This window comes from Stegodyphus dumicola, chromosome 1, assembly GCF_044657685.1.
Source record: "Stegodyphus dumicola isolate Sdum_Otavi_A_Nest chromosome 1, ASM4465768v1".
Classification (NCBI taxonomy): Eukaryota; Metazoa; Arthropoda; class Arachnida; order Araneae; family Eresidae; genus Stegodyphus; species Stegodyphus dumicola.
The window spans coordinates 134,982,596-135,009,293 of record NC_140768.1 but is presented as its reverse complement, the minus strand read 5'-3'; the positions used below and the strand labels follow the sequence as shown (position 1 = coordinate 135,009,293).

The 26,698-nt window shown below is 30.6% G+C and overlaps 1 protein-coding gene across 1 annotated transcript in view; it reads left to right on the top strand.

Moving 5' to 3' along the window:
- The window catches only part of kuz (zinc-dependent metalloprotease kuz), a 116,021-nt gene that overhangs the window by 51,949 nt on the left and 37,374 nt on the right, over positions 1-26,698 (top strand). The window contains exons 6-9 of the mRNA XM_085820992.1: positions 2,558-2,750; positions 19,839-20,023; positions 25,398-25,575; positions 26,360-26,534. Of these exons, the coding sequence (XP_085677118.1) occupies positions 2,558-2,750; positions 19,839-20,023; positions 25,398-25,575; positions 26,360-26,534 (731 nt within the window). The remainder of the gene's footprint in view (positions 1-2,557; positions 2,751-19,838; positions 20,024-25,397; positions 25,576-26,359; positions 26,535-26,698) is intronic.

The following is a 26,698-nucleotide window of genomic DNA, read 5'->3' as shown; positions in this document are numbered from 1 at the left end:
AGCGGGAGTGAGTGCCAGATGGAATGATGGACTTGCAGACAGACCGCATTAAGCATAATTTTATTATTGGGTAAAGGATGCAATATTTGACTCGCTCACCATTATGAAGGCAGTCTAAAAATAGCACATTTTTAGACAGTGGATGATACAGAGAAATGAGTTACGCATGTTAGTATGAGTGTACCAAAGCAAGCGAAATGGGCTACTCGTTCAGAAGAAAGATGAGATACAGAGTTGAAATTTCAGCTCTCGAAGAAATGATTGGCTGTAACATATCTACATTCACTTAAGATGGCATGATGCAGATTAATTTTGAAATGACTCACTTTAAATTGATATATCATTAACTGTTACTATTTTTAGGATAGAAAGGGGAAATATCCAAATTAAACTTAAAAAATATAAGAGGACTATTGCCAATTAAAATTATAAGTTTGCTATATTTTTTTAAATCTTTTTTATACACACGCACACAAATAATACATTTTACTTGAAATTTGAGGTCTAAGGCTTTGATCCTTTGTACATATTATTAGAAACTTGTTATTGCATTAAAATATGAATCACTTAACTACATAGAAAAATTAGAATATAATTTACAAATTATAACCATATCTTTGAAAAGGCTGTTCAGTACAATTGCAGAAACTTGTAGTCATTTGTGAGGTATCTGGAACCAGGAGTTATGATAGGAGCCAAAAGTGGTAATAACTTGCATTAAATGTCTTCCTATGCCTCTTTGTTTCTACCTTGACTGAATCTTTCGGATGTAGCACAAGGCTTAACAATTTCCTTCCTGCCCTGATGTTTTCATTATACAGTAGAATATGCTATGGAAATGCAGGCTGAGTGATAATGAATTCAAAATTCAACACTACAGATGAATTTGATGATATTTCAGAATTGATGGACTTTATACTTTGAAAAACTTTGTATTGCAGGTGACAGGAAGATATGGCCTCTACAAAAATAAAAAGATGCTGCTGTGCTTTTAATGAAAGTAGTTTGTAGTGATATTGCTGTAGCTCCCAGTTCTGATTAAAACATACATATTAACTTTCATTGTAATGTCAAAGAAATTGCCTTATGGTTTTATTTGAGTAAATTAGAGTTTGTGCATATTTCAGAGAATATACATTTCTTTATTTTAGCGTGGTGTAAAAATAGCATAGTTTTTATATTAATTTTAAGGAATATGCATTTTATTTTAGCATGATGTAAAACATTGAAAAGTATGTTAAACATATTTAGGTGAAAGAGACAAAGCATGCAGATTAGTAATTTTAATATCATCCTGATGATATCTCATCACAATATATGAAAAAATTTTTAAATTTAAATATGTGTTGATGTCATTTCATAATTTTATGTTATGAGAAATTTTACCGAATTTTCAATGTAAGAACATGTACATTAAATTCAAATTTTTCAAGTTTACTATTATGTGAGCTTCTGCTTTTAAACTGATTTCTTATTCCTTAAAATTATGAAGTAATTGTTGGTAATATAGCCAGTCATTGGTTAGCTATGAAAATTTTAACACTTGATATTATAAAAAATATCTTCTTAAATGTTTTAATTTTTGCAGAAACAGAAAATACATGGTTTAATTATAAAAACGTTTAAAACCACTTAAAAATTTAAAAGTAGAAAAAATGCAAATTTCTCAGAAATTACATAAAATGATGAGTAAATTTAAGTAAGCAGAACAATTTATGCCTGAAGCAGAGAAACATTTTATTTTCTTTTCAACTGACATGAGCTGAGCAGTGGTTAAAAAAGGAAATTAAAAGTTTCGAATTAAATTCTTTTCCATTTAAGGAGATTATTCCTAAATCTGAAATATGCTACATATTCAAATGAGATCTCGTGGGAATATGGTTCATTGAGCTAAAAGCTCATTCAACTTCAGCACTTCTGATTGCGATAGTCTCCATAAATGACTTGAGCTTTGTATATACTACTGGGAATGTTTTTGTACAATTTTCTTGCTCAAGCCATTTTAATGAAATCCTAGAAATCATTTAATTTTATTTAATGCTTTATTATGAAATTTGGTTTGTATCTTTTTTGTCTCCTTCTGGCATATGGACATGTTACATTTTCCATGTTTCTACACTTCATCCCATTGTCTTGATATTAAACAATTTGGTATCCATAATAAATTTATTTAAAATAGGCAACTGTTTCTCGTACCTGTTTAAATTTTTTATTATCTTTGATGTGTGTGACAGAAATTAAATCGGACAAGATCTTAATTCTCAGAAAGATGAAGGCTTTATATTAGATAAAACTTGATATGGAAAACATGTGTTTTTCTTCTAATAAATAAACAAGCAAACAAAGAATGAGAGCTTCTCATATTAGCAAGAAATTTAATAAATTTCTCGCGTGAGCCCCCTACTGGATATAACAAACCTTTTCTCTTTAAATGTAGTTTTTTATTTATTTTGTTTCTAAATTTAAGAGTATTATATAGTCATAAGTATTTTTTACAGATTATATTTCATATCTCATGTAAATAATAAAAGAATAATACCGATGAATTATTTTTCAGATAAATGATTCTAGAGTTTGCGACTCGCGTATGAAGCGGGCCAATCCATTCTGCTCACCAAACATAGATGTTTCAAATTTTTTGAATTTAAATTCTCAGTTCAATCATGATGATTTTTGCCTCGCTTACATTTTCACATATAGGGACTTTTCTGGAGGTACATTAGGATTAGCATGGGTTGCATCTGCATCAGGTAACTACTTATTTTCTATGCCTGTTGTTCATAGGTAAATTTTTTGTTCATATCTTGAAAGTAGTACAGTCAAAAGTCGTTAATTCGGACACCCATAATCCGGAATGATCTATAATCCTTACCTCAAAGCTAAAACTTTCTGCGCATGCGCCGCGTTGACACATGCGCATAGGCGTATACGCGTGCGTGTAACACCTTTACGACTGCGCATATGCATGTGCGCAAGCGCAGACTACGTTTTCGCGTGCGCATTTAATGTATAACGAACGGTATAAGCTAAAATTATCTAATTATTTATTTCAGTTAATGTTGATGATTGCGTTGTTCCTTAATCTTCGAATTGGATGCGGCTTATTATTTTTTGCAGACTGTAAGAGCAATTTTATAAAAGTAAACTTGAACTTTCGATTATGTCAAATAGAATTTCCGATGCTGGAGCTCCCAAAGGATCTACAAAACGAAAGTATGTTTCGATGTCCATCAAACAAAAAGTGGAATTGCTGCAAAAAATGGATAAAGACATGAAGAAGGTGACAGAGAGGCTAGTGAAAACGAAAAAATTTCGATTGACAAGTTAGTCGGTATTCTCGGCACAGCAATTACGGGATTTGAACAGCGGAACTTTGTAACTGAACAAGAAATTATGTCTGTTTATAGAATTAAAGAGAAAGTATTATCACATAAAACGAAGCAACTTAAACAACTTACATTGAAAGAAATGTTTAATAAAGTAAACAAATAAATATTGAGGTTTTTTTTTTTTTTTTTTTTTGTAAATTTTGATACCCTTTAGGTCATAATTGTTCTTTATTTCATAAATTACAGTTTCATATTTTTAATTTTAGAATTTCTGCATGCCATCTTACGAGTTTTAAACTGATGACCTATAATCCGCAAAAATCGATAATCCGGAATCGCTGAAGTCCCGATGAGTCTGGATTAATGACTTTTGACTGTATATAATAATAATATGTGTGGGTTTAATTGTTCTTTAACAAACATGCATACACACATAGTCCTCAGATGGTACTGTCGTTGGGTCTCTGCATATGTTTGGTTCTCTTTCAGAGGGGCTAAAAAAGCATGGCAGGGTGCGTAACGAAAAATTACCTTTAAATTGTAGTTGATTGAAATTAGTTTAATTTGTATTTATATTAACTCTTTGTCCTGGAGTCTTTTTTTTTTTTTTTTCACTCAAGCGAACCAGCAACTTGAGATGATTTTCCATGCATTTGGTGAATTTTCCACACCTAATTTTAAATGATTTTACAAATATCTAATGGTTCTTTTATGTTGGAAGATGCTTATGGTCATTTGGCTCTTTTGCCGGGTACATGTAGTGGTCTTTGCTCAATCTTTGTGCTTTTCTTCAGATTCTATGCACATTATCCTTTCTGAATGTTCTGTCTGTTCTGTGGAATCACTGTCACTTTCACATTCACTTTCTATTACTGTAATATTTCACCTTCTTACACCTCTTACTTCATCCCTTTCTTCATCTCTATCATCAAGAAATATATGCTTAGACCTAATTTTATTCTTCATTGAAAAAAAATTGAACTCATCTTTGCTCGAACTGATTCCTTCATTGTATTCCATGCTTATTGGGCTCCGTAACTCCGAAAATAATATTCCTGTTGCCATGACTGTCGAGTTAGAAATAGTGTAGGAGACGCATATATAACTGTAAATCTAAAAAACATATTTAAAAGTAAAGATTGGCAGTTGTTTTATATGCATGTATATTGACAGTTGTTTATATGCATGTATTGTTGAATACATTCATAAAGCGATATTGCCCCAAACTAACCAAAATAAACATATTTCCCGCTCATAAACCGAGTGGTAATTGAGAATCATTCCTTATGTTACTGCATCAAATCAAATGGTGATTGAGAATAATTTCTTAGGTTACTGCATCAAATGAAGTGGTGACTGAGAGTCACTTCTCAAGTGCAAAGGGTTAATCAATTTAGTTAATAGAAGAAAATTTTTATTTGTTTCAGATATTTAAAGGCTGTTAGTGTTTGTATAATCTTATAAATTAAAATTAAATAAATGGTGGTATTCACATTAATGACATGGATAAGGCTGCCAATTTTTTTTTTTTTTTTTTTTTTTCATCATTTCCATGTTTGGATATATGCCTGTAAGCTGAAGTCTGAGATTGGCAGATGCTTCAAGTCAATTTTGGCTCTTTGTTATTCATCCAAGTTAATGAAAAAAAAAAAAAAAAAAAAAAAAAAAAAACTTTCTTACTTTGCTTAGAAGCAAAGTAAATTACAATATTTTATACAGCTCACTGTTTTACATTTTAAACTAGTAAAGAGGTCCGGCAATTAACTATCTTCTGCTTGAATTTCATTTTTTGTGTAGTGACATTAGGGAGTAAAAAAAAAAACTGTTCTCGTTTATTCACTGACAATTTGTTATTTTCAAAATTGTAATGGGGAGGATCGAGAATACATGAAAATTTGTTATACTTATGTTACCACTTACAAAATGAGTTTCAAATTCTGACCTCAGCATTTGAAGATGCAAGCATATGTCATTACATAATTCTTTTTAGAATTATATAACATTGTAACTTTTTTTTTTTTTTTTGTACAAAGATAAGATTCGGAAATTGGAAATGATAAAAAATTTCTCTGCTTTACACAGTTAACCAAGTTTCCTTTTAAAGGCAATGGAAACAGTTAACGAATTAGATAGATAGAAGATCGAAGAACAGATAGAAGTTTAATTCACTTAGTTTGCGAATATACCTGAAAGATATGTCAGTATACTTAGCTATATGTTATCAGCAAGAAATGATGTGAGATCTTGTTAATTTCATTTATAAATAACAGGATTTTTTGCAAATCTAGGAGGAACCACCAGTTATCCACATACTCTAGTTTGAGAAACACAGTATAGTTAAATTAGTATAGCTAATTATTATAATTACTACTTATTTAGATTATTTGATTACCACTACAATAGTACTTGTGTTTTTTAATGTATATTCAAAGGAGAGTTGGTGATGATATTGGTAAAAAAAGTTATTAAAAATAATAAAATATTTAATAATTGATATGCTATACTATGGATATGTAGTGGTAATTTCTTTAAAAAAAAAACATTATATATACCAATCTACTGTTACTTAATGAGAACTAACCTTTTAACCCTTTATCGGGCCCAGGCCATGTATTTTCAAAATTCATATTTTATGCAACTATTAGGGAAAAGTAGCTCGTTTATGACCAAAAATACTATTTTTGGAATTCTGTTGTTGTTTATAATAGGGGTGGTAACATATTTATCACCGCCCGGTATAAGCAATGGCATTTTACTGAGTTGTGCAAAAGAAAAAAATCATAATTACAAAAATATCACAAATAAACATGTATTTTTGATGAAAACTATTTATTCTTGATTATTTAAATATACATATAGTATAAAATCGATGATTAATATAAAATTGATTACAGATATAAATATAACCAAATGCACTACTTCTATTGATTTGAATTTAAATTTTTATTTATAACATGAAGCAGCACAGAATGGTACATGACATGTTGAACATAACACTTTGGTACGTTTCTGATTTACTTTTATGCTGCAATATTTTCATCTTCTGTAACTTTCTCCTCTGACTGGCATGTGTGTTCTAACATTAGTTGTTCGGATTTCCCCTTGGAATAGCATTTTCCTTTTTCGCTGATACCCAGTTTGATTGCAGTTTTCGTTTTTTACTAGAGAAGCCTCCAATTAGGCTGCGAGCTACTCTCAACCTAAATTCAAGTCTTTTTCCCAGTGTAAACTTCAGACTGATATAGGTAACTAATTGATGCGTTTTATCTAGCCCAATTCTTATAAACTCTTTTTACAGGCTTCCCTGGCATATATTGCTTAATTGTTGACCTTCTTTTGAATTTTACCATTTTTTTCATCAATAGATTGAATTCTGCACATTTTTCTTGAATTTTTATATAAATGGGTGATCAAAGAATAATTAATTACTGAAATGCTAATATAAAAGTATTAGATATACAAAGAAATCAAGTACCATGCCAAACAAAACGCTATTTCTAAAGCGAAACATATTAGTAAAACTGTGTTTCTATCAGGCAATGGTAAATTATTTACCACCTCTAAAATCACTAAGCGTGCCATGGTAAATAATTTACCACCAAATTCAAATATGTATAAAACAAAATATTTCGCTTTATTTTTTAAATGCCTAATACAATTTAGCTATCAAACCTTTAAGATACAAAATATATGAATATATAGCTTTTAACGTATTTTTATATATCATTACACAATAAAATAAGAAAAGAGTACGTGCTTACCCTTTCCATTTTGCTTGTAAACTGGATGAATGCAGAAATGTTGCGTTTTACGTAGCCTCTACAGCCATCTATTACAGAAAATGTGAAGCTCTGGTTCCAGAGGAATATTCCTGATATCGGGCGCTGGTAAATAATTTTCCGTATGCTGCTAGAAAACAAATTGCTTAGTGGTAAGATATTTACCACCACCTGTAAAAGGGTTAAAGTATTGCAAGTAAACATGCATCTGCATAAATTCAAGCAAATTAACTGGGAATGCATGCATTAATTCTCCATTTTCTGTATGGTAAAAATTATGCATTGAAAATGCGTAATTTTCACTAATTACTAATTAATAATGAATAATCTTGTTTTGCTTTATTTGTAATGAATAGTAAAATAGTGAATAGAAAAAAGCCTTCAGCTGATGAGAATACATTACACCTAGATTTTCTAGAGGCATTTCACATTAAAAAAAATCTTTCTGTTATAGTTAACAACCCTAATTTCAATCCATCTTTGCCTGTAAAGAAATTATGTTTTAGTCCTGGTTTCATCAACAGATGGTGCCAGTAGCTTGACAATTGTTATTGTTGACGCTTGTTCGTTCTTTCTTATCTTTTTTCATCTAATCACTATATCTTATCTCATTCATTTGCGCTTTTGCAACTGTGGATGATGGTTTGGTGAAACCATCGAAACTAGTCCTGTGAAAATTTTAAAATGTAACGCTGATTTTTGTTGTTTGACTTCTAAATTAGTACTTGTTCGGCATGTAATGGTATCATAATTATAGGAGCCCCGAACAGGCTTATTTTTGCTTTCTTTTTTCCATGTAGTTTTCACCATTTTGCGATTGTACGAGTTTCGCAGCCGCAAACAGGCTTATTTTTTTGCTTTCCTTTTTTGCACATGGTGTGACCACCATTTTGTGATTTTATGAGTTTTGCTAAGTACTCTTTCCAATTTTTTAAGTTTTATTTGCGTTGTACATATTTTAATATTGTGCTTTGCTTACCTAATTTCATGCTTTTTAGTTGCAAATATTTTGTTTTGTATTCATTTTCAGTGTGAAATTTTTCCATTGTTTTGTGTGTGCTTTATTATTGGGTTAATTTAGTTTGAGTTTCTGCATTGTTTAATATGCCTTCATCCATTAATTGTTTCACTAAGCTACACCTGAAATGGCAGAAATTTCTGAATCACCTTCACGTTTTGCTTAAATGTAAGTGTAAAAAGTTTATTCCCAATTTCATTCAAATCAAATCTGATCAGAAACCTTCCAGTCGCATTTCAAGAATTCTGTTAAACTGCAGCATTTAAAGAATTCTGTTAAACTGCAGAGTTGCTTTACTTCGGTCCATCATAAGGGATGCACGTAAACACTTATCCAATATTGAACATGAGCTCTATAAACTTTATCTGGAGCTAATTCATATCTAAAATTCACTACCATTGAACAAAAATCTTGGTCTAGAACTGAGAATACAATTAACCAACATAAAAACACCCTTGCAGTTAAATTTGAAAAACTTTTTTTACAGTCTTCCAATTTAAGTAGTTCAAAAAAAAAATCTTCCCATTGTATACATTAAGCCTATAGTTAATATTTCTAGTATTACTTTATGAGAAGAACAACAGAGAATTCTAAAATATAATTTTAACTTCTCACAAACTTCTAAACCCTCGATTCCAAAGATTTTGGCTCCTATCGAAAAGGCTTTCAGGTTCAGTAAAGTTTCTGATTCACAGAAGGAAATGATTAGGCATCTTATCGTTCATAATGGGAAATTCAATAATAAGCCTTTGAAACCAAATCTAAACGTGAGAGAAAGAGTGACAATGTGCAAAATTCATTCTAACCTGGATATTATCATTTTAAAAGCTGACAAAGGTGGCCAGATAGTCGTCATGGATAAAACCACTTGCGTTGATGATGTCAGTAAACTTAAACGAAGGACAATATAATCCGATCCCTAAAGATCCTTCAGCTTCGGACCTGTCAAAAATAAAACTGAGATCAAACCTTCACAAATCCTTTCAAGCAACTTAAAACAGTCCTCCTTATCCCACCTGTTGCAAATTGTGCCAGATTTTATGCTCTTCTCGAAATTCATAAAAGTGGTATTCCTTTCCGCCCTATTGTATCAAATTTAGGCACTGCCTTGTATCCTTTAGTTTCTAGATTTTCAACTTTATTAGATAATAGCATTTACACCATAAAAAATTCAGTAGAGTTTGTAAAAATAAGTTAAAAGCATTTCTCATAGAAATTTACTCATGGTTTCTTTTGATGTAAAATTGTTATTCACCAATGTTCCATTGGAGGGTGCATTACGATGTCTAGAAACCAGCCTTCGCAAATTTCTTTTCTCTTGCATTGAGATTGATGAACTAATTTCCCTCACTCTGTTTAAAATAAACACATTTTGTTTTCCAAAATAAATATTACAAGCAAACTGAGGGATTAGTCATGGGAAGCCCCCTCAGTCCTATGTTGACTATGTTGTCCTATGTTGGCTGATATCTACATGCATTATTATGAATCAAAAATTGTTCGAAACTTTAAACTTCCTGGCATGGTTCCGCTACGAAGACAATACTTTTCCTCTGTTTGAAGGTAATAAAGATGATTTAAATAACATTCTTTCAACAGTGAATTCCATTGATCCTGCTATTCAGCTTACCTTTAAACTTGAGACTTGCAATTATCTTCCGTTTCTCAACATTTTGATCGCACATAACACATCCAACTTCAGTACTATGGTTTATTGTAAACCTTCATCAGTTTGCCTGTTGCGCAGCATTGTTGGTCCGAAAATCACACTTTAAATTTTTCTGCAGCCAAAATTATTCAAAAAACATCTTCCATTGGTGAACTGGATTTTCTAGAGGCATTTCTCATTCAAAAAAATCTTTCTGTTTTAGTTAACGACCCTAATTCCAAACGATCTTTGCCTTCAGCCTTTAAAGAAATTATGTTTTAGTTCTGGTTTCATCAACAGATGGCGCCAGTAGCTTGACACTTGTCCGTTCTTTCTTATCTTTTTCATCTAATCACTATATCTTATCTCATTCATTTGTGCTTTTGCAGCTGAGGATGATGGTCTGGTAAAACCATCAAAACTAGTCCTGTGAAAATTTTAAAATGTAATGCTGATTTTTGTTGTTTGACTAAATTAGTACATTACACCTGTTTTAGTTATGGTGACCATTCATTATAGCATCCTTTGTGAGTACATGAAGGATCATTACTGTAAGCATCAAATGTATTTTTTAATTAATTAGTTAATTTTTAATATTTTTTGGTTTGTATAGATAATAGGGTTCTATACACACAAATCTACCTGGTATCTGTGGCGTCAGACAGATTTATGTTTTATTACAAATCCTTTTTAGTCGTGATCTGTGAGAAGCTGAAAACTAAAATGTCATGAATACTTTCAGTATTTAATAAGAAAAGATTGTAAAGACAATAGTAGAAATCTGAGTTGATATTTTAGTAATCATTTCTTTCTAGTAGCTTCAGAGTTAATATTCAAACATTGTGTGCTGTTAGACATGTGGAGACATGATTGCCTTGTAAAGATACAATATTTATGTTGAAGCTTAAATTTGTAACTCTAGGTGATGGTATTTTGAAAGCTTTAGTTTGTTCCAACTTCTTTCCTTTTATCTAAAAAATATATTAAAATCTAGCATCATAATTCAGATCTGTTGGGCATTTTAAGTTAATGCCAGAAACATTTATTTATTTGTAGTCATTTATATACTGTCAAAACAAAGATGCACATATACTGTAACAGTATATAACTGCAAATAAAGTATTAACTTTCAAAATTTTAATGATTTTTTAAAATTAATTAAAACATATGATTATAACCTATGATCACCACTAATTTTACTGGTCATAGAATATTGAACTTTTGTGTAAGAAAGATAATTTAAACTTGTGTGACCCGTGAAAGATGTGTAAATTTTATTTATTCCCATTCTGAGTTTTTCTCCAGCATTGTAAGTATGCTTTGTACAGTTTAATAAAATGTTTTCCACTTATTATTTATCATATATTTTTCAGTTTTAAAACCAAGTTAAGGCCATTGATTAAAAAGAAGGCAAACAAAATATGCCTTATATGAAAATTAATTGTAGTATTAAAGAAAAGTACTTTCCCATTATCTGCATCCCTGCTGAAGATTCGTGAAAAAGTGTGCATGAGGCAAAGCAGTTTTTCACAAAAAGAAGTTAAGTGGCAATTTATGATGTCGCCAGAGTGTATTTATGTGCCAACCCAGGTATGCATGTATCGTATGTCTGTTTTGCTCAGTGCAAAATAGTACAGAACCAAGTTAGGGCAAATCTCTGATGTTTCTTTTTACTGTAAACAGATTGCTATGTACACTGCTAAAAAAAAGGGGGGTGAGTTCTATATCTCTCGTTCTACTGGGCTGATTGACGAAATTAAAATTGCATTCTTCGTGTCTCGAAAGCACGACTTATGATATATATTAGATTTATATATAGCTCTACTCTAACATAGTTATTCTGACATGAAATCGGACTTTTTCTGAAATAACATACCAATTTTTTTCCATATTTCGAATCTACGACTCAAATTATGCGTAAATATTAAATTTTGTAAAATTTGGTGCGAAATTACGGAGAAATTCAACAATTTATGTTGCAGCTTTTTATTCAGTTTGCGCCATAATTAGTTCACTTGGCAAACTTCATAATATGTGGCAACCTATTTTTATTTCCATTTTCACATAGTGCGTGAGAGAAAAACACGGCCCCAATCATTTCTTTTTTCAAATAATGTTCTTTATATTATATTTTAAATTATAATTGTTATTAATTTTAAGGTCACGGCACGCAATGAACTGGAAGTTCATCTGTCAGCACTATCCTTATCTTCAGGGCAGATGTTTTTAATTTATTCAGCTTATAATTCCTTAGTAAATGTAGTATTTCATCTCGATGTATTCCGTCTTTGATATGATTTAAATCAAATTCCTCGTCATTATAAATATCACGAGTACACATCAAATAGTTTTCTGGTTGCAATTTTCTAATTTCGACTATGCGTAATGTATGCTTTACGCATGCGCGCGTTGAAAGAAATGTGTAATAAAGTAAACAAATAAATATTAAGTTTTTTTTTTGTAAATTTTGATACCCTTTAGATCATAATTGCTCTTTATTTCATAAATTACGGTTTCATATTTTTAATTTTATAATTTCTGCATGCCATCTTACCAGATTTAAACTGATGATCTATAATCCAGAAAAATCGATAATCCGGAATCGCCGAAGTCCCGACGAGTCCGGATTAAAGACTTTTGACTGTAGTTATTTAGTTTAATTGTTAGTGTTGCATTGTCTCAGATAATTATTTTAAAATGTGCTATTTATTCATTCCAAGTGAGCATTTTAAATATATTTATTAATATAATTTTTTCAGATTTTATTTTATTTATTTGAATTGCATTTCTTTCAGAAGAATACATTGTAACCCAGACTACGATGCATTCGAAAACTACATATCTTAAAAGAGAAATTAAAGCACAGTTAACACGCCTTTCAATGTTCCGTTCAGAAAAGATACATATATATAAATAAGAGAGATGTATAACCGACATTTTAACTTAGGATGACTAGCATACACTTTAAACAGTTTTATCATTGTGCCTATTGCTTTACATAGTTTTATCCTACATTCTGTTTTTTTTAAATGTTATTCATATTTTAGTTAAATATTTTATTTTTGGAATCACAAGAATCAAATATCATAAGATTAAAAAGTTTAAAAAACAAAATACAAATTCTAAATTGTACGCAAAAATTTATTTTTTCTTCTCTTTTTCTTCAGGCATTTTGCTTCATTCTTGCTCTTTTTCTTTAGGCATTCTGCAAGTATATTAAAAAGCATCCAACTTTTTGAAACATCTTGATATTTCTCACAATCATTTTAAATAAAGTTATCACCTTCCATTTCATAAAGGCCCACAAACGGTCGAGCAGTAAAGTCGCTGAAAACTGGTAGTTCACTCTGGAGTTCGAATCCCTGTAACGGGCTGGTTGCATGGACGTTTTCGTGGATTTTCTCATGTGTAACGTGTATGGCAGATGGTTTCTCTTAGAAACTTCTTCACGAAGGTATCCTTGCTTTTAGGCAGATAGCCCTGCTTTGCCGTAACTTAATAATCCAATTCAATACATTTCATCAGTATTTGGTCAGAGCCTTTATCAATCTCTAGAGGCTAAGCATTTTGAAGGTATGAGATGAAAGGAAAGACTGGTTTGATCAAGAGGTTTTGGTTTATTTAATTTTGACAAAGCACACTAGGGCTATCTGCCTAAGGGGAGGGATGCCTTTGTGGAGGACTTTCTAAGGGAAACTGGCTCGTATACACGTTACACATGGGGAAAACCACGAAAACACCCATGCAGCCAGCCCGTTCGTGGGATTCGAACCTCGGACCGAACTACCAGTGTTCAGCGACTTTATTGCTCGCCCGATGTTTCATCAGGAGGAAAAACGAAAAACGTCTTTAGGTGACATCGACATACATCACTGGATAAACTCCTGAATCTTCAAATAATTCGACTGAGAAATCATGGGATTCTCCATTTATGATACGATATGATGTTCTATAACGTAATTCAAATTTATACAACCATATAGTCTAAAACCAGTCGATTTTCACTTTAATCTGCAATGATATCGTTTTTTTCTTTTCTGTTAACCCCACAAGCCCAATTGATGGTATTTGCTGGTACACAGGTCCAAGTGTTTTCTCTTTGAACACTTAAATTCTTTGAAGTATCCTGAAAGTATATTCAGAAGCTTCCAACATTTTGAAACATCTTGGTATGTCTGACAGCCAAATTTCCCTGCAAATTTTTCCATAATTTTCTCCGTAATTTTCTTCTTCCCTTCTACAGTTATTTTCAGTGCTCACACAAGAAAATTAAGATTTTTCGATTTCTAGACTTCCATAAATTTTGCATTATTGTCAATTTTTTTTTTTAAATATCAATTACATGAATTGCATTTCAGCTGAAGGCAGCTTTTCATTTTCTAGTCATTTTAACTACAAATAGTTTAAAGCAAAGTCCAAAGGATAAATATTTTAATTAAAAGATTTTTTGCTAAATGACAAAGAAATAAAACAGTCTAGCAGTGTTCTGTACCACCGAGTGACCTGATTCTTATATCGGTTGAAACAATCTAAATCTTAGTAAAGATCATGTTTTTTATACAATCTATAACGCAAGAGTAAAATTAGCTTCTTTCTAAGAGGATTAATACAAAAATTTATATTTAAATATATATTTTTAAAGCTGGGACATGAACGAAACTGTCAAACTTTTAAAGTTTAATGTACATGGTGGTTATAATTAAAGTTCACTTTGAAATGGTCATAAAAGGAAAACTACCAGACCAAATGTTATCAAACTTGGGAATCGTGTAATGGAGGTTATGGGAATTTATTTCCCGTGGGAAAAAAAAAAAAAGAGTTCAAAAACTCACCGCCAGGGAAAAAAAATGGCGCTGTATGCAATATTGTTAAATGAAATAAGACATGAAAACATTGGTTTAAAATATGTTTAATCATTTCCGAAACGTGTTACAAAGCATGTTCAATGTAGCATCCAGCATTTTCCGAAAGCAAGTTAAATCCTGTTACTGCATTGTCAACATCAGCTCTTAGGATATCAGGAGGAATGTTACTGGCATGTTGGTGTATCACATTTTTATTTTCGCCAAATTGTTTAGATTATCACCATAAACAGTGCTTTTGAGTTAACCCAAAAGCCAAAAGTCACAGAGATAGAGGTCTGGGGGAAAGAGGAGATGTGTTGGCCTATAAGCCGTTCATTCGTGAAATGTTGCCTAAGTAACTGTGCGACACATGTGAGGTGGGGCCCAGCCCTGCATAGAAATCATAGTATCTAAAATGCCACGTTACTGCAGTTCATGTATCACAAAACATTTTAACATTGGCTCCAAGCGAACTTCAATCAAAGTGGTCCAGCTGTCGACTGCTTTTCAGAGAAGAATGGTTCAGTTATGAAACTATCGATAGCTGTCATTCCACACCGTTTGGTGTGGAATGACTGCTATGTAATCGAATGCAATAGGAGAATGCAATGGAACTAGGTAGATAACATGAGGGATTTCTTTGGCCCAGATCGATTTAAAGCGTTTTAAATCAGTATCTTCATGTTTTAGGGCCGAATTCAGGCTTAAAAAATTACAAGTCAGCGATCTGTAAGAAAACGACTTCCAGATTGTACGCACTCGTGCGAGTGATTTGCGATCTCACATTTTCTAATTGCTAACTCGCGGTTTTCACGGATGAATTTCTCACTTACACGGATTGCGCACTTGACTTTTATCGAATTTAATGCCTTTAAATAGTAATTTGCTTACTTCAAAATTTCTTAAGGGTATACAACATATTAAACCTGTGTAACAAAAGGTTAAGTTAGATTCCGACCCATATTTCGTTTAACAATATTGCATACAGTGCCATTTCCCTCCTGGTGGTGAGGTTTTGAACTTTCTTATTTTTGCGGAAAGTAAGTTCCCATGACCTCCTTTACATGGTTTCCAAGTTTGATAACATTTGATCCAGTAGTTTTCCTTTTATGACCATTTCAAAGTGGAACTTTAATTATAACCACCTTGTATATTATTAAATTTTAATTTGAAGCTATGTGTGATGTGTATACCATGCGTAAGATTTTCACTTTTATGGAAAAAAGAAAGAAATGAAGCAAATATGATTAGGATGATGGACCAAAACTGAAACATTTTCCACTCCTTCCGAAAATAAAATATTGGAACTTCGACCTTTAATTTATTGGATTATCGAAATATTCAATTTTAAGTATCTTATAAGTCCTAGTTCCGACAACAATTCCGTCAAAAATTCCGAATTACTGAAGCTGAAGTAAAAGGTTTAGTATATATCCACTATATGTTAATAAAGTAATCAAAGTGTCATAAAATTACATTATAAAAAATTATGCCGATCTAAATTTTTGTCTGAATGCACAACATGTAATGGAAGAGAAGGCTTGTAGAGATATGTTTTTGACATGCCTCTAAAAGTAGATGTCATATGCCTTTTGTCTCTTCAATGTCAAAAACTTTCCTTTGAGAGGCAACTTTAGTTTTTGGGAAAGAAAAAAAATCACAAGAAGACAAATTTGTAAAACGTGCAGGACGATTGAGTACACATACTTATTTTCAGAATACAAGCGGTTCTCCGATTGGTTATTGAATAATGAAAAGATACATTGTCATGCAATACAAAACATTTGGAATACCTTTTCTGACTGAATAATGTAAGATTAAAAGTCGTCTGCTTAATTCACAGCCATTTTCAAGTCAACTGCTCGGGCAATTGCAGAATCATTTTGATTTTGAGCTTGTAAGACAAACCTAATATCATTGGATTTAAACACTTCTTTAATCTTCCGAGAACATTCCTTCTTTAGCTCATATTCCAAGAATATTAAGTGAATACAATTATTGCAAAAGAAATTGAATATTCATTTGGACTACTGCTTGGTGGTTTACTAACGAGTTAATAAAATTTAAATTGTGCTTTCTGTATCTAAGAATACAACAATATCTTTAATATTTGCAAATAAAATATTAAATTGGAAATTTAATTCAAGCCTCTCATTAATTAAATATAATTGATTTGTAACTTCTACTAGAGCTGACGGTAAGAATTGAAGTGCAAATAAATAATATCGTGTGCAATCTTGATTAATATAAAATTAGAAATATTTGCATTCAGACAGAAAGTTTTTTGAAATATTTGCAATTACTTTATAAGAAGTATTTTTAATAACCATAATAATTACTTATTATATTACTGATGATTAGAATTCAATTATTGACAATTACATTCTAAATTAGAATTTTAAGGATATAAAGAAAATACGCTACACATAAAAATACATTTTAGGATAAAAAATGAGTTGATTTATGTTTAAAAAGTTCTTAAATTCATTTAATAAACATCCTACGCTCATTGTTAATTGAATCCAGAATGTTGGGTGTCGTTTATATAATTATTCTTACTTGTCTACAGAACCTGCTGACTTATCCAGCCATTAAGTAGCTGCAAATCATTTCTACATCACCATTGAACTACCATTAATTCGGTCTCTAGAGGGTTGTATGTTTATATCATAATTTGACTTTCATTAAAATGATTATTCTAAATCTTATGTTCCTATAAAAATATACTGTGCTTTAAAAGTATGGATGATAGTATCAGCCACTTCATAAGCAACAGCTTGTTTAGAAATAAATTATGCAGTAAATGTCATAAAATATTTTCATAAAATTCAAATAAACATCGAACGAAAGTTCTCAGTTTTAGACAATTCTATTTAAACGAAGTTAAAGTAAAGTAGCAGACGATAAAACGCCGAAGATAAAAGTTTACTCTTAGAAATATAGAAATATTTTTTTTTTTAAAAGGGAAGAAAGAGAGAAATTAAAAAAAAAATAGTTAAAAATTTGAATAATATAACTTATAATTAAAAAAAATAGCTTTTCATATAGTATTAATAAATATTTATTATGCATCATTGACGGAAAAAATTTTGTATTACTAATTCTCCATAAAATTTTATTTGAAATTTCAGGTTAAAAATAGCTGTGGCAATTCACTGTAATAAAAATCCATAAACCACATTTGGCATTATTATTGCTCAAAAGAAAGATGCCAAATTTCAAAACTTGAAAATATGTAGATTCGTGTATATCTTAGAAAATTTTGAATAAAAATGTCTAATTTTTTCCTGGTAGGCTTAGAAATACACTTACTTTAAGATGATGGTAAAAATTTTATAGGTTATAATTCAAAATTTTTTTCGAAAAATTTATAAAAATTATTTAAAAATAGAAATTAAAAAAATAAAACCCCAAAAAATGAAAATTTTATTTGGAATGAACCTAAATTTTGAAATGTGAAAGGAAAAATAAAAAGAGTTTAATAAAAAGAGAGATATTAATAAATATTTGCCAAATTCAATTAACATTGAGGAGCTAAACGTTTGAGAGCTAATATTTGAAAAACTACTCATGCGATTTTCATAAAACTTGGCATTCTGGCATAATTTGAGTCGTAGAATCGAAATATGGAAAAAAATTGCTATGTTATTTTAGAAAAAGTCCGATTTTGTGTCAAAATACCTATGTTAGAATAGTGCTATATATAAATCTAATATATATCCTAAGTCACGCTTTCGAGACATGAAAAACGCAGTTTGAATTTTGTCAATCGGCCCAGTAGAACGGGAGATATAGCACTGTCCCCCCCTTTTTTTTTGAGCAGTGTACATCTGGAAAACAAAAGCACAGAAAAGGAGGATTTCTTGAAAAAGTGTTGTATTACCGATGCAATGTTACATGCTTTTTTAACTTTATTGATTGATTACTCTTGTATGGAATTGATTTCACCATTTTGAAAATGGCTGTTGTCTTTCATTCATAAGTTTGGTGAAAAATTAGTCACCAGTGAATTTGCAAATGCTCTTTGCTTCCCAATTCATGACTTTTTTGGTAGGAGCTGCAGATAATCAGAAGGTACCAAAGCAACAGTAGTGAATAGTATTGTATTTGAAGTTGTGCAGCATGTAACAACTTTTTTGGTAATATAAAATCATGCATGAATTTTAATTGTATTTACACTTTTCATTTGTGTTATTTTCGGCCTAGTTGTCGTATGATGCTTCTTTTAGTTAAAATTATTGATACTTTTCTGTTAATAAGATGCCAATTTGCACCAAACATGAAATTAGTCATTAAACCTAAATGGATATCAGCAACCTTTATGATGAAAAAAGTTTCATGGGGGCGGAATCTAGTAATAACAGTAATATATCAAATAATTTAATATATATGATGTTTATTATGTGTAGTCACAATGTGAAATTGCACATCTATTCATGACACGATATAAACGAGCTACCACATTTGACTCTTTGGTAGACATTTTGTGATTACCTTCTCGTTAACAGAAAAGTGTTAAATTATCTTGCATATAGAAGAGCTCTCTCCCAATAAAATCAGAAGATTTTCAATTTTCCATCTCATCTCCCAGTTTACCCCCAAATCTTCAAATCTCCTGGTTATTAATTTATCTGAATTTAGATAATTTCTTACAATTTTTTTTTTTTTTTTTTTTGGGAGGGGGGTTTGTTTTGAAGTTTGAAAAGGAAATGCTGTGAAGAAATTTTTATGACAAATTAAATAAGGTAATGACATTGTCATATATTAGTGAAATTTAAAGTGTGTAAATTCTCCTTCCCCAGCCCCAAAAGTGATTTTTGGCATAATTCTGTTGATTAATCTATCTATCTAATTTGTTTAAATTTTTTACAGAGATATGTGGAATTTTTTCTTATCTTGTCTTATTTACATCAGAATGCAATTAGAAAATCCAATGAAATTACTTAATATTTGTTATTTTAAGATTTAATTCAGTTTAGTTTGTATCAAAATGATGCTTGTGTAATATACAAGCTGAGCATTGTCAAATGACTTGTGAAAGTGTTGAAATTAATCCTTTCAATCATTAAAAAAGGGGTCTTTTTTTTTTTCTTTTCTTCCAAAGGCATATCTATCAATTTTTATAATCCTTTTGTAGTTATATTATTCAAGGTTGATTGGCAGCTGCGAGATATTTAAATATAATTTCTTTCTTTTTCTGATAGTGTTTTATTATTTTAGGTGCATCCGGAGGTATATGTGAGAAGTATAAATCTTACACAGAAAACATTGCTGGAAGACAAGTTCAGACAAAACGAAGTTTGAACACTGGCGTCATCACCTTTGTAAATTACAATAGTCGTGTTCCTCCAAAAGTTTCAGAATTAACTCTTGCTCATGAGATTGGTCATAATTTTGGTTCTCCTGTGAGTATAAATAAAATTTTTAAAGTTCTGGTATGTTTTTTTATTAAAGAATTTTAATTATAATATATTGTCAGACATTTGCAGTAAGTCATACAAGCATAAAATAATTTAAATTTTTATATTGAATTAAAGCTTCCTGGCTGCAAAGCTATTTTTCTTTAAATGAAAACCTACTTTAACAAAGATGGACTTTTCTTTGCTATCAAGTGCATTATTTCAGTCATACTTTTTATAGATCAGTGATTCTAAAAGATGTTAATTATATGTTCTTTTATTCTATTGCATTATTTGATTCTTCATGTTTTAGACTTAACACGTTCGCTGCCGAGTGACCTACGAGATAACTTTTGGTTGGGACCTACGAGATAACTTTGGCAGCGAACGTGTTAAACATTAATTCCATGTGTAGATAGATACAATAGCATTTGATCTGTGCAATTTTCTTTTTAGTTAAGAATTTCTTTTATTTAGTGCTGCTTTGCAAAATGTTAAAAGAAATTAATTTTTTTATTAAAAAAGTGCATCGAAAAATATTTTTCTGAGGATATATAATATAAATTTACTTAATGCACAGTTTTTTACTTCCTTGTACGAAGTACAGCGGCCGAGCGGTAAAGTCGCTGAACACTGGGAGTTCGGTCCGAGGTTCGAACCCCGCGAACGGGCTGGCTGCATGGGTGTTTTCGTGGTTTTTTCCATGTGTAACGTGTATACGAGCCAGTTTCCTTTAGAAAGTCCTCCAAAGGCATATCTCCCGTTAGGCAGATAGCCCTAGCGTGCTTTGCCATAATTAAATACACCACACCTTGTACAAAGTAAAGGAAGAATTGTAATCGCAAAAAATTCCGGGTATCGTATTTCAACGAAAATATCCATTTTGACTGCTATCAAATCAGGGTTCGTAGTGGTCCTTACAAGTGCTCATAAGCAAGTCCTTATATTTGAAAATAAAATATAAAGGCCCTTATGGGTGCTTACTTTTTCTTTAAAGCCCTTATTTTTTTTATTTTTAGTACTTATTTTTTGCTTTTAGTGCTTTTTTTTAATGAACGTGCATTTTTTTCCAGTACCAAACCCGAAACTAAATAAACAACTTTTCTTCCTAATATGCAACGTCAGATGGTGAATCCTACTCCCGGAAATTGCTTTTCCCCCCTTTCTCTGCATTACCGTAACCTATGGTGCGCGCGAGAGTACAGACAGGTGCACGTCGTTCTATTGGTCAAAGAATTGCGAAAATGGTAGAAAATTCTTTTACATTCGGTATTCTTTTATTCCCACCCAAATACTACACACGTTTGAATTTCTATCAAGATTTTAATAATTTGCATTCTCGTTCCGCGTGGTCAGTTCATATTTGTGTTTATTATGATCGTTATGCTTATATTATGAGTATATGCATGAATATTTATAATAATATAGTTGCAGTAACTGCTGAAGTATAGATAAACTTCCAAAAATGGGTGTATTTTTACACAGATTAGCTTTCTAGGGAATAATATTCAGAGTGGCTTAAATAAAAGGAAAGTAATCGAATAGTCAAAATAATTTCTCTCTCCCCCCCCCCCCCACTGTCCAATCTGGATTGAATAGGACTAAAAGTTTTTGCGGTCTACCCAACCTAAGCGAAGATTGATTCTATTCCGGAAATTTAACGCATTCTGTTGAAACTTAGAATCAGAAACACCCAAAATTCTCTTTCTTTTCCTTTATTTAGTTCTTTATTCTCCGAATACCGGCAGCTGTTGATTCCAATTGCGTAATATCACATGTTGAAGAATTATGCCACACGTATTGCGGTATTTTGCAGAGATAATTAATTTTGATGTTCAGTCTGAGATTTGTTTATGAACACTTAAAAGAGTTTTTCTGTGCCTTTTAAGAAGAATATTTCTCAGTTCCGTTGGTCTGTTTTTACATGATGCACATATCGAAATGTCAAAATCATTTATTTAGCCGAGAAATCTTAAGAACGGCTACTATCTCCCCCACTCCTCTTTTTCCAGTTACTATCCAGAATATTTGGCAATTTCCGAGTATGCGGGTTAGTTAAGCTTTTATTGTTAAAGGAGACTGAATGATCCCGTCTTCTGATTTCAGAAATGTGCCTCTTTTTTACTTAAATTACTTTGCTTGGAATATATGTTAAGGGAAAACCGTTATGCAATGAAAATTTAGAAATTGTTCAGAATTTTGATTTAAGTTAAATTATTTAAATATTAATATGAGTGGAAAAATAAATTGTATTTTTTATTAGGTGCCAAACGAATACAATTATAATGGCTTATTATTATTTATTTTCTGTATTTTGAACTGAAATTTCATCATTAAATCTTGTAATATAGTTTAGTTCTGCATAGTTTTTTTTCCTTCTCATTGTAAACTAATTCTGTAAATTGAACTGTCATTTAAAATAATAAAAAAAAAATAAAAATAAAAATAAAAATAAAATTAAAAAAAAATTGTTTTCCATGGTTGAAGTAATGCTCATTTTCTTAATAAATATTGCATTGCTTATATTTTAAATTACAAGTCTTAATTTTTCTTTTAAGGTCATGCAGTTGTATATAATGTAATTAGACAGGTGCTTATTTTTTCCTTAAAATGTGCTTGAAAAGTGCTTATAGGTGCTTATTTTTTTAACTAAAATGTGGCTATGAACCCTGCAAATGCAATTTAACAATATTTTTGTGTAACATCTGTTCGTACAGACAGAATGAAGGCTTCTTTTCTCCCAAAAAAATTATAAATCCTATTTAAAATGGATTCAGAAAAGATGTTCTCGTGGCATCTGTTTGTACATATGTACATATCTCATGTAATTCAAAAATGCCTCAGAACATTGCAAATTTGTATATAGAACTGCTATAACATGTAGTTGCGCACCTCCCTTTTTGGTTGCAATCGGCCGCACCAAAAGTATATATATACATATCCACACTGTTAGTCTGCTTAGTGAGCTCTTATATGTTGGTAAATGCTGCATGTTTTGCTTTAAAAATGATTGAATTATGTTGTTTTTATCCTCTGGTTAAGGTTTTATGCCTTTAGTTAATCTGCATGCAATAATTGTGGAATTATCAACAATTTAAAACATGTGTATGTGCAGCTTTTCCTTAAGCCTAATTTTTTTTTTTTTTTTACCATAGCAGCCATATTTGTTTACATTTGAAACTGAGCAGCATAGTGAATAAGTCAGTTCGTGTACTTTCAATGTCTTTTTGCCGAATGCGACCAAAAGAAAAGTTTTAGTTTTGTGCATCAAAAAATCTCTCTTCTTGCGTGCTGGCTGAATTGCTTGCTTGTTCCCCCCCTTAAATAGAAACTCTAATTTTAATTTAACAATTTTTTAAATTGTTTTTGGCGTTTTATATTTTGCTATCTCTTTCAATTTTTAATGAAGATATTTTGAAGTTGTATGTATTTTTGCCTTGCCGCAAAGTGAGAACTGAATTAATTGAATGAGAAATCTATCTCTAATGAAATTTAATAAAATAAGTTTAAATAAAATTCATATAATTTAATATTCCATACAAGGATGTCATGTGGTCTCATCACCAGATTTTTTTAAAAGAGTTAAAAAAAAAAATACATTTGGCTATCTCTGTGTCTTCACAAAAACATATTGTATTTCTTACTTTCTAATGGACAAGAAATTATTTGACAAAAATCTTAAATTCTTAAATTTGTACAATTTTCTGAATTTGGTGAATTTTCCAATTGATTATTTGATCTGTTTAACAGATAATTTTTATTAAAGGAAGCACAGACATCAGACCAAAAACTTACACTTTTCTGTTAATGTAGCTTTAATATTTAGTTACATTGCATGTACAGAAATCGCAGCATTAATTCTTGATGGAAGAAATTCAGCAAGATTCATTAAAATTTAATGAACAACTCGGATCTGTCATTCACAGTTTGTTAAGATTTCTGAGGTGCTGTATTTTGATTTTCTTATGTATTCAAGTCAGTCCTATGTATTCTCAGTTGAATTTAACTTTCACAGTTTAGTTAGCCGATACGCATATCCCAAGGTTCTGTCAGGCACTTTCTATTACGAGGGTTTTACCTTTACAAACACTAGAAACATTACTGTCATGAAGTGGATAAGTTACCTTATTGAAATGCAACAAAGGGTATCACAAATTTATGTAAAATTTCTCTGTAAATGTTTTAATTTCATAATTTTTTTTCTTATTTTGCCTTCCTTACACTGGTTAGAAATGAGTGTATGATTTGTAAAATAAGAATAATTCTATCAGATCTGATAAAAGTACTTGTCATATTATTGGTGGTTATGAAAACTTACCACTGATCTGAAGTCTCAGTTTTACTCCAAGCTTTTTGTGAGTTAATGTTAGCATTAGTTTTTGCTATATTAACTCAAACAAAATAAGCAAAATATAAATAGTAAATGGAGCAAAGTATAATTAAATTTTGCTGTATAACTCCTGATATCCATTTGTAATGCTGGAAATTCTGCTTAAAAATTTATATGTGAAGTCCATTATTAACAGACTGGAGAAGTTCCTGTCTTGATTAAAATCTTTTCTTTAATCAACAAGAAACTTTTCAGAAATCCATGTGCCATTTTCCTTTTATTTCTTTCAGATTTGACTTAATCAATCTTTATACTTGTGTAGAACTGTAACATTTGTAATTTTAATGTGACAAACTTTGCTAATATTTGCAAAGTTTGTCACATTCTCCAGGTTGTATCCTTTGACCAGCCAAAATTAATATCTGTTTTTTGATAGTAACTTAATTTTCACTGTCAAAAGTTACTGAAGAATGAAAGTATACATGTGTTATCATTATACAACACAGAAATATTTAAATTGGATTTTAATTAATTAATGCACATCATATAAAACATATAATGCAATGGATCTTTAATTTTGTTTGTATATGGCAGTTAAGTATTACAGAGGTAAAATAAATTTGTCTTCTTATATATTGAAATGTGTTGCAGCTTTTTTTTTATTTACCAATTATGATTGACTTTTGCTAATTATTAAATTTCAAGTTTATATATATATTTATACACATCTGGTCTATTTTTTGAAAACTATATACTGCTGTGTCATCTTGTATTGATTAATTAATAGAAATTAATCATTTGGTTTCTTGAAAGTAAAATGCTATTTGTATAGGAGCTAGGACTGAGAAATTTAGAGAAGGGAAGTTGATTAGTTCATGTTTTGTAAGAATCATGATTGTTACAAAATTGTGATATGTAAAATTCACAAATATGTGCTGTTTTTTGTTTAAGATGTTAACTGTGAAAGTGTTATTATTAATTTTTTAGGAAATAATGCCAATTTACAATGAATGCAAATTTATTGTACTATTATTTTTAATTTCTTTATAGCATGATTATCCAAAAGAATGTAGACCTGGTGGTGCCAAAGGAAATTATATTATGTATGCTAGTGCCACATCTGGTGACAGACCACATAATAACAAATTTTCAGAATGTAGTATTCACAATATTAGTGCTGTGTTACGTGCTGTATTCAGTAATGAAGGCAAAGAAAATTGTTTTGAAAGTAAGTGCTTATTTGTTACTTATTGCAAACACTGTAAAGGTTTGCAATATGTTAATAATGGTTTTACATTTGCTTTAGAGAATTACTGCTTTTGTAATATAATTTAAGTCAATTCCAAGGAAATTATGAAGTAAGTTAGTGATAATTAATATAAGTCCGCCCAAAAGAAATTATTGATAAAATATTTCTTACTTAATGTCTGTAATTAGAAATTATGCTAATTTTGAATAGAAGAGATTACTAAGTGAGTCAATTTTATTGCAAAACTAGAGAAGAAAAATATGGCTCTACCAGGATAGAACATCATTATACTGAAATTTGAAGGTCAGAAAATTTTACATGTGGAATCTCGTGACCAACTTTGGATGTGTTATTTCTGAGATGAGCAAAGAATTACACCATGATGTAAAAACATGGAAATTATAGGTAGATAAGCCTCAAGCTTCTGGGCTTTACCAAGTGTTTTCAGGGAAAAGGAGTAGAGATTCAGCTGCTAATTATTTGTTCTAAGGCAAGAATGGGACATGTGGTTTAGTGAAAATTTCGGAAAAAATGCTTTGAGATTTCTGTGGGAGAATGTTTCTGAAAAATGCAAGGAATAATTTTCCGTTCAGTAAACTGAAGAATTCAAACTTTGACTGTATTAATTATTATACCCATTATATCATAAAATGTAATGTATCCTTATTTGTTTTAGTATTAATGTGTAGTAAATGAAATTTCTGTTTTCCCATAGAAAATCAAAAGGATTATCATCATTAAATTTTAATGTTTGTAATTTTAGAGGACGATGGGGCTTTCTGCGGTAATAAGATTGTTGAGGATGGAGAAGAGTGCGATTGTGGTTACGATGAAAAAGAATGCACTGAAAAGTGTTGTTATCCTAAAGAAGTTGGTAACTTCTTAATTCGTGGAGAAGCGGCTCTTCCTTGTCGTCTGCGACCCAATTACAAATGCAGGCAAGTAAAAAGAATTTGCGTATCAAAAAATGATAAATTTTCTATGTATATTGCATGGTTATTACTTATGTAAAAGGTCTTAATTTTCTAGGCTAATATTTTTAATTAATAAGATATTAAGCTATTAGTATTACATGCAGTAAAAACTCGACTATCCAGAAAGC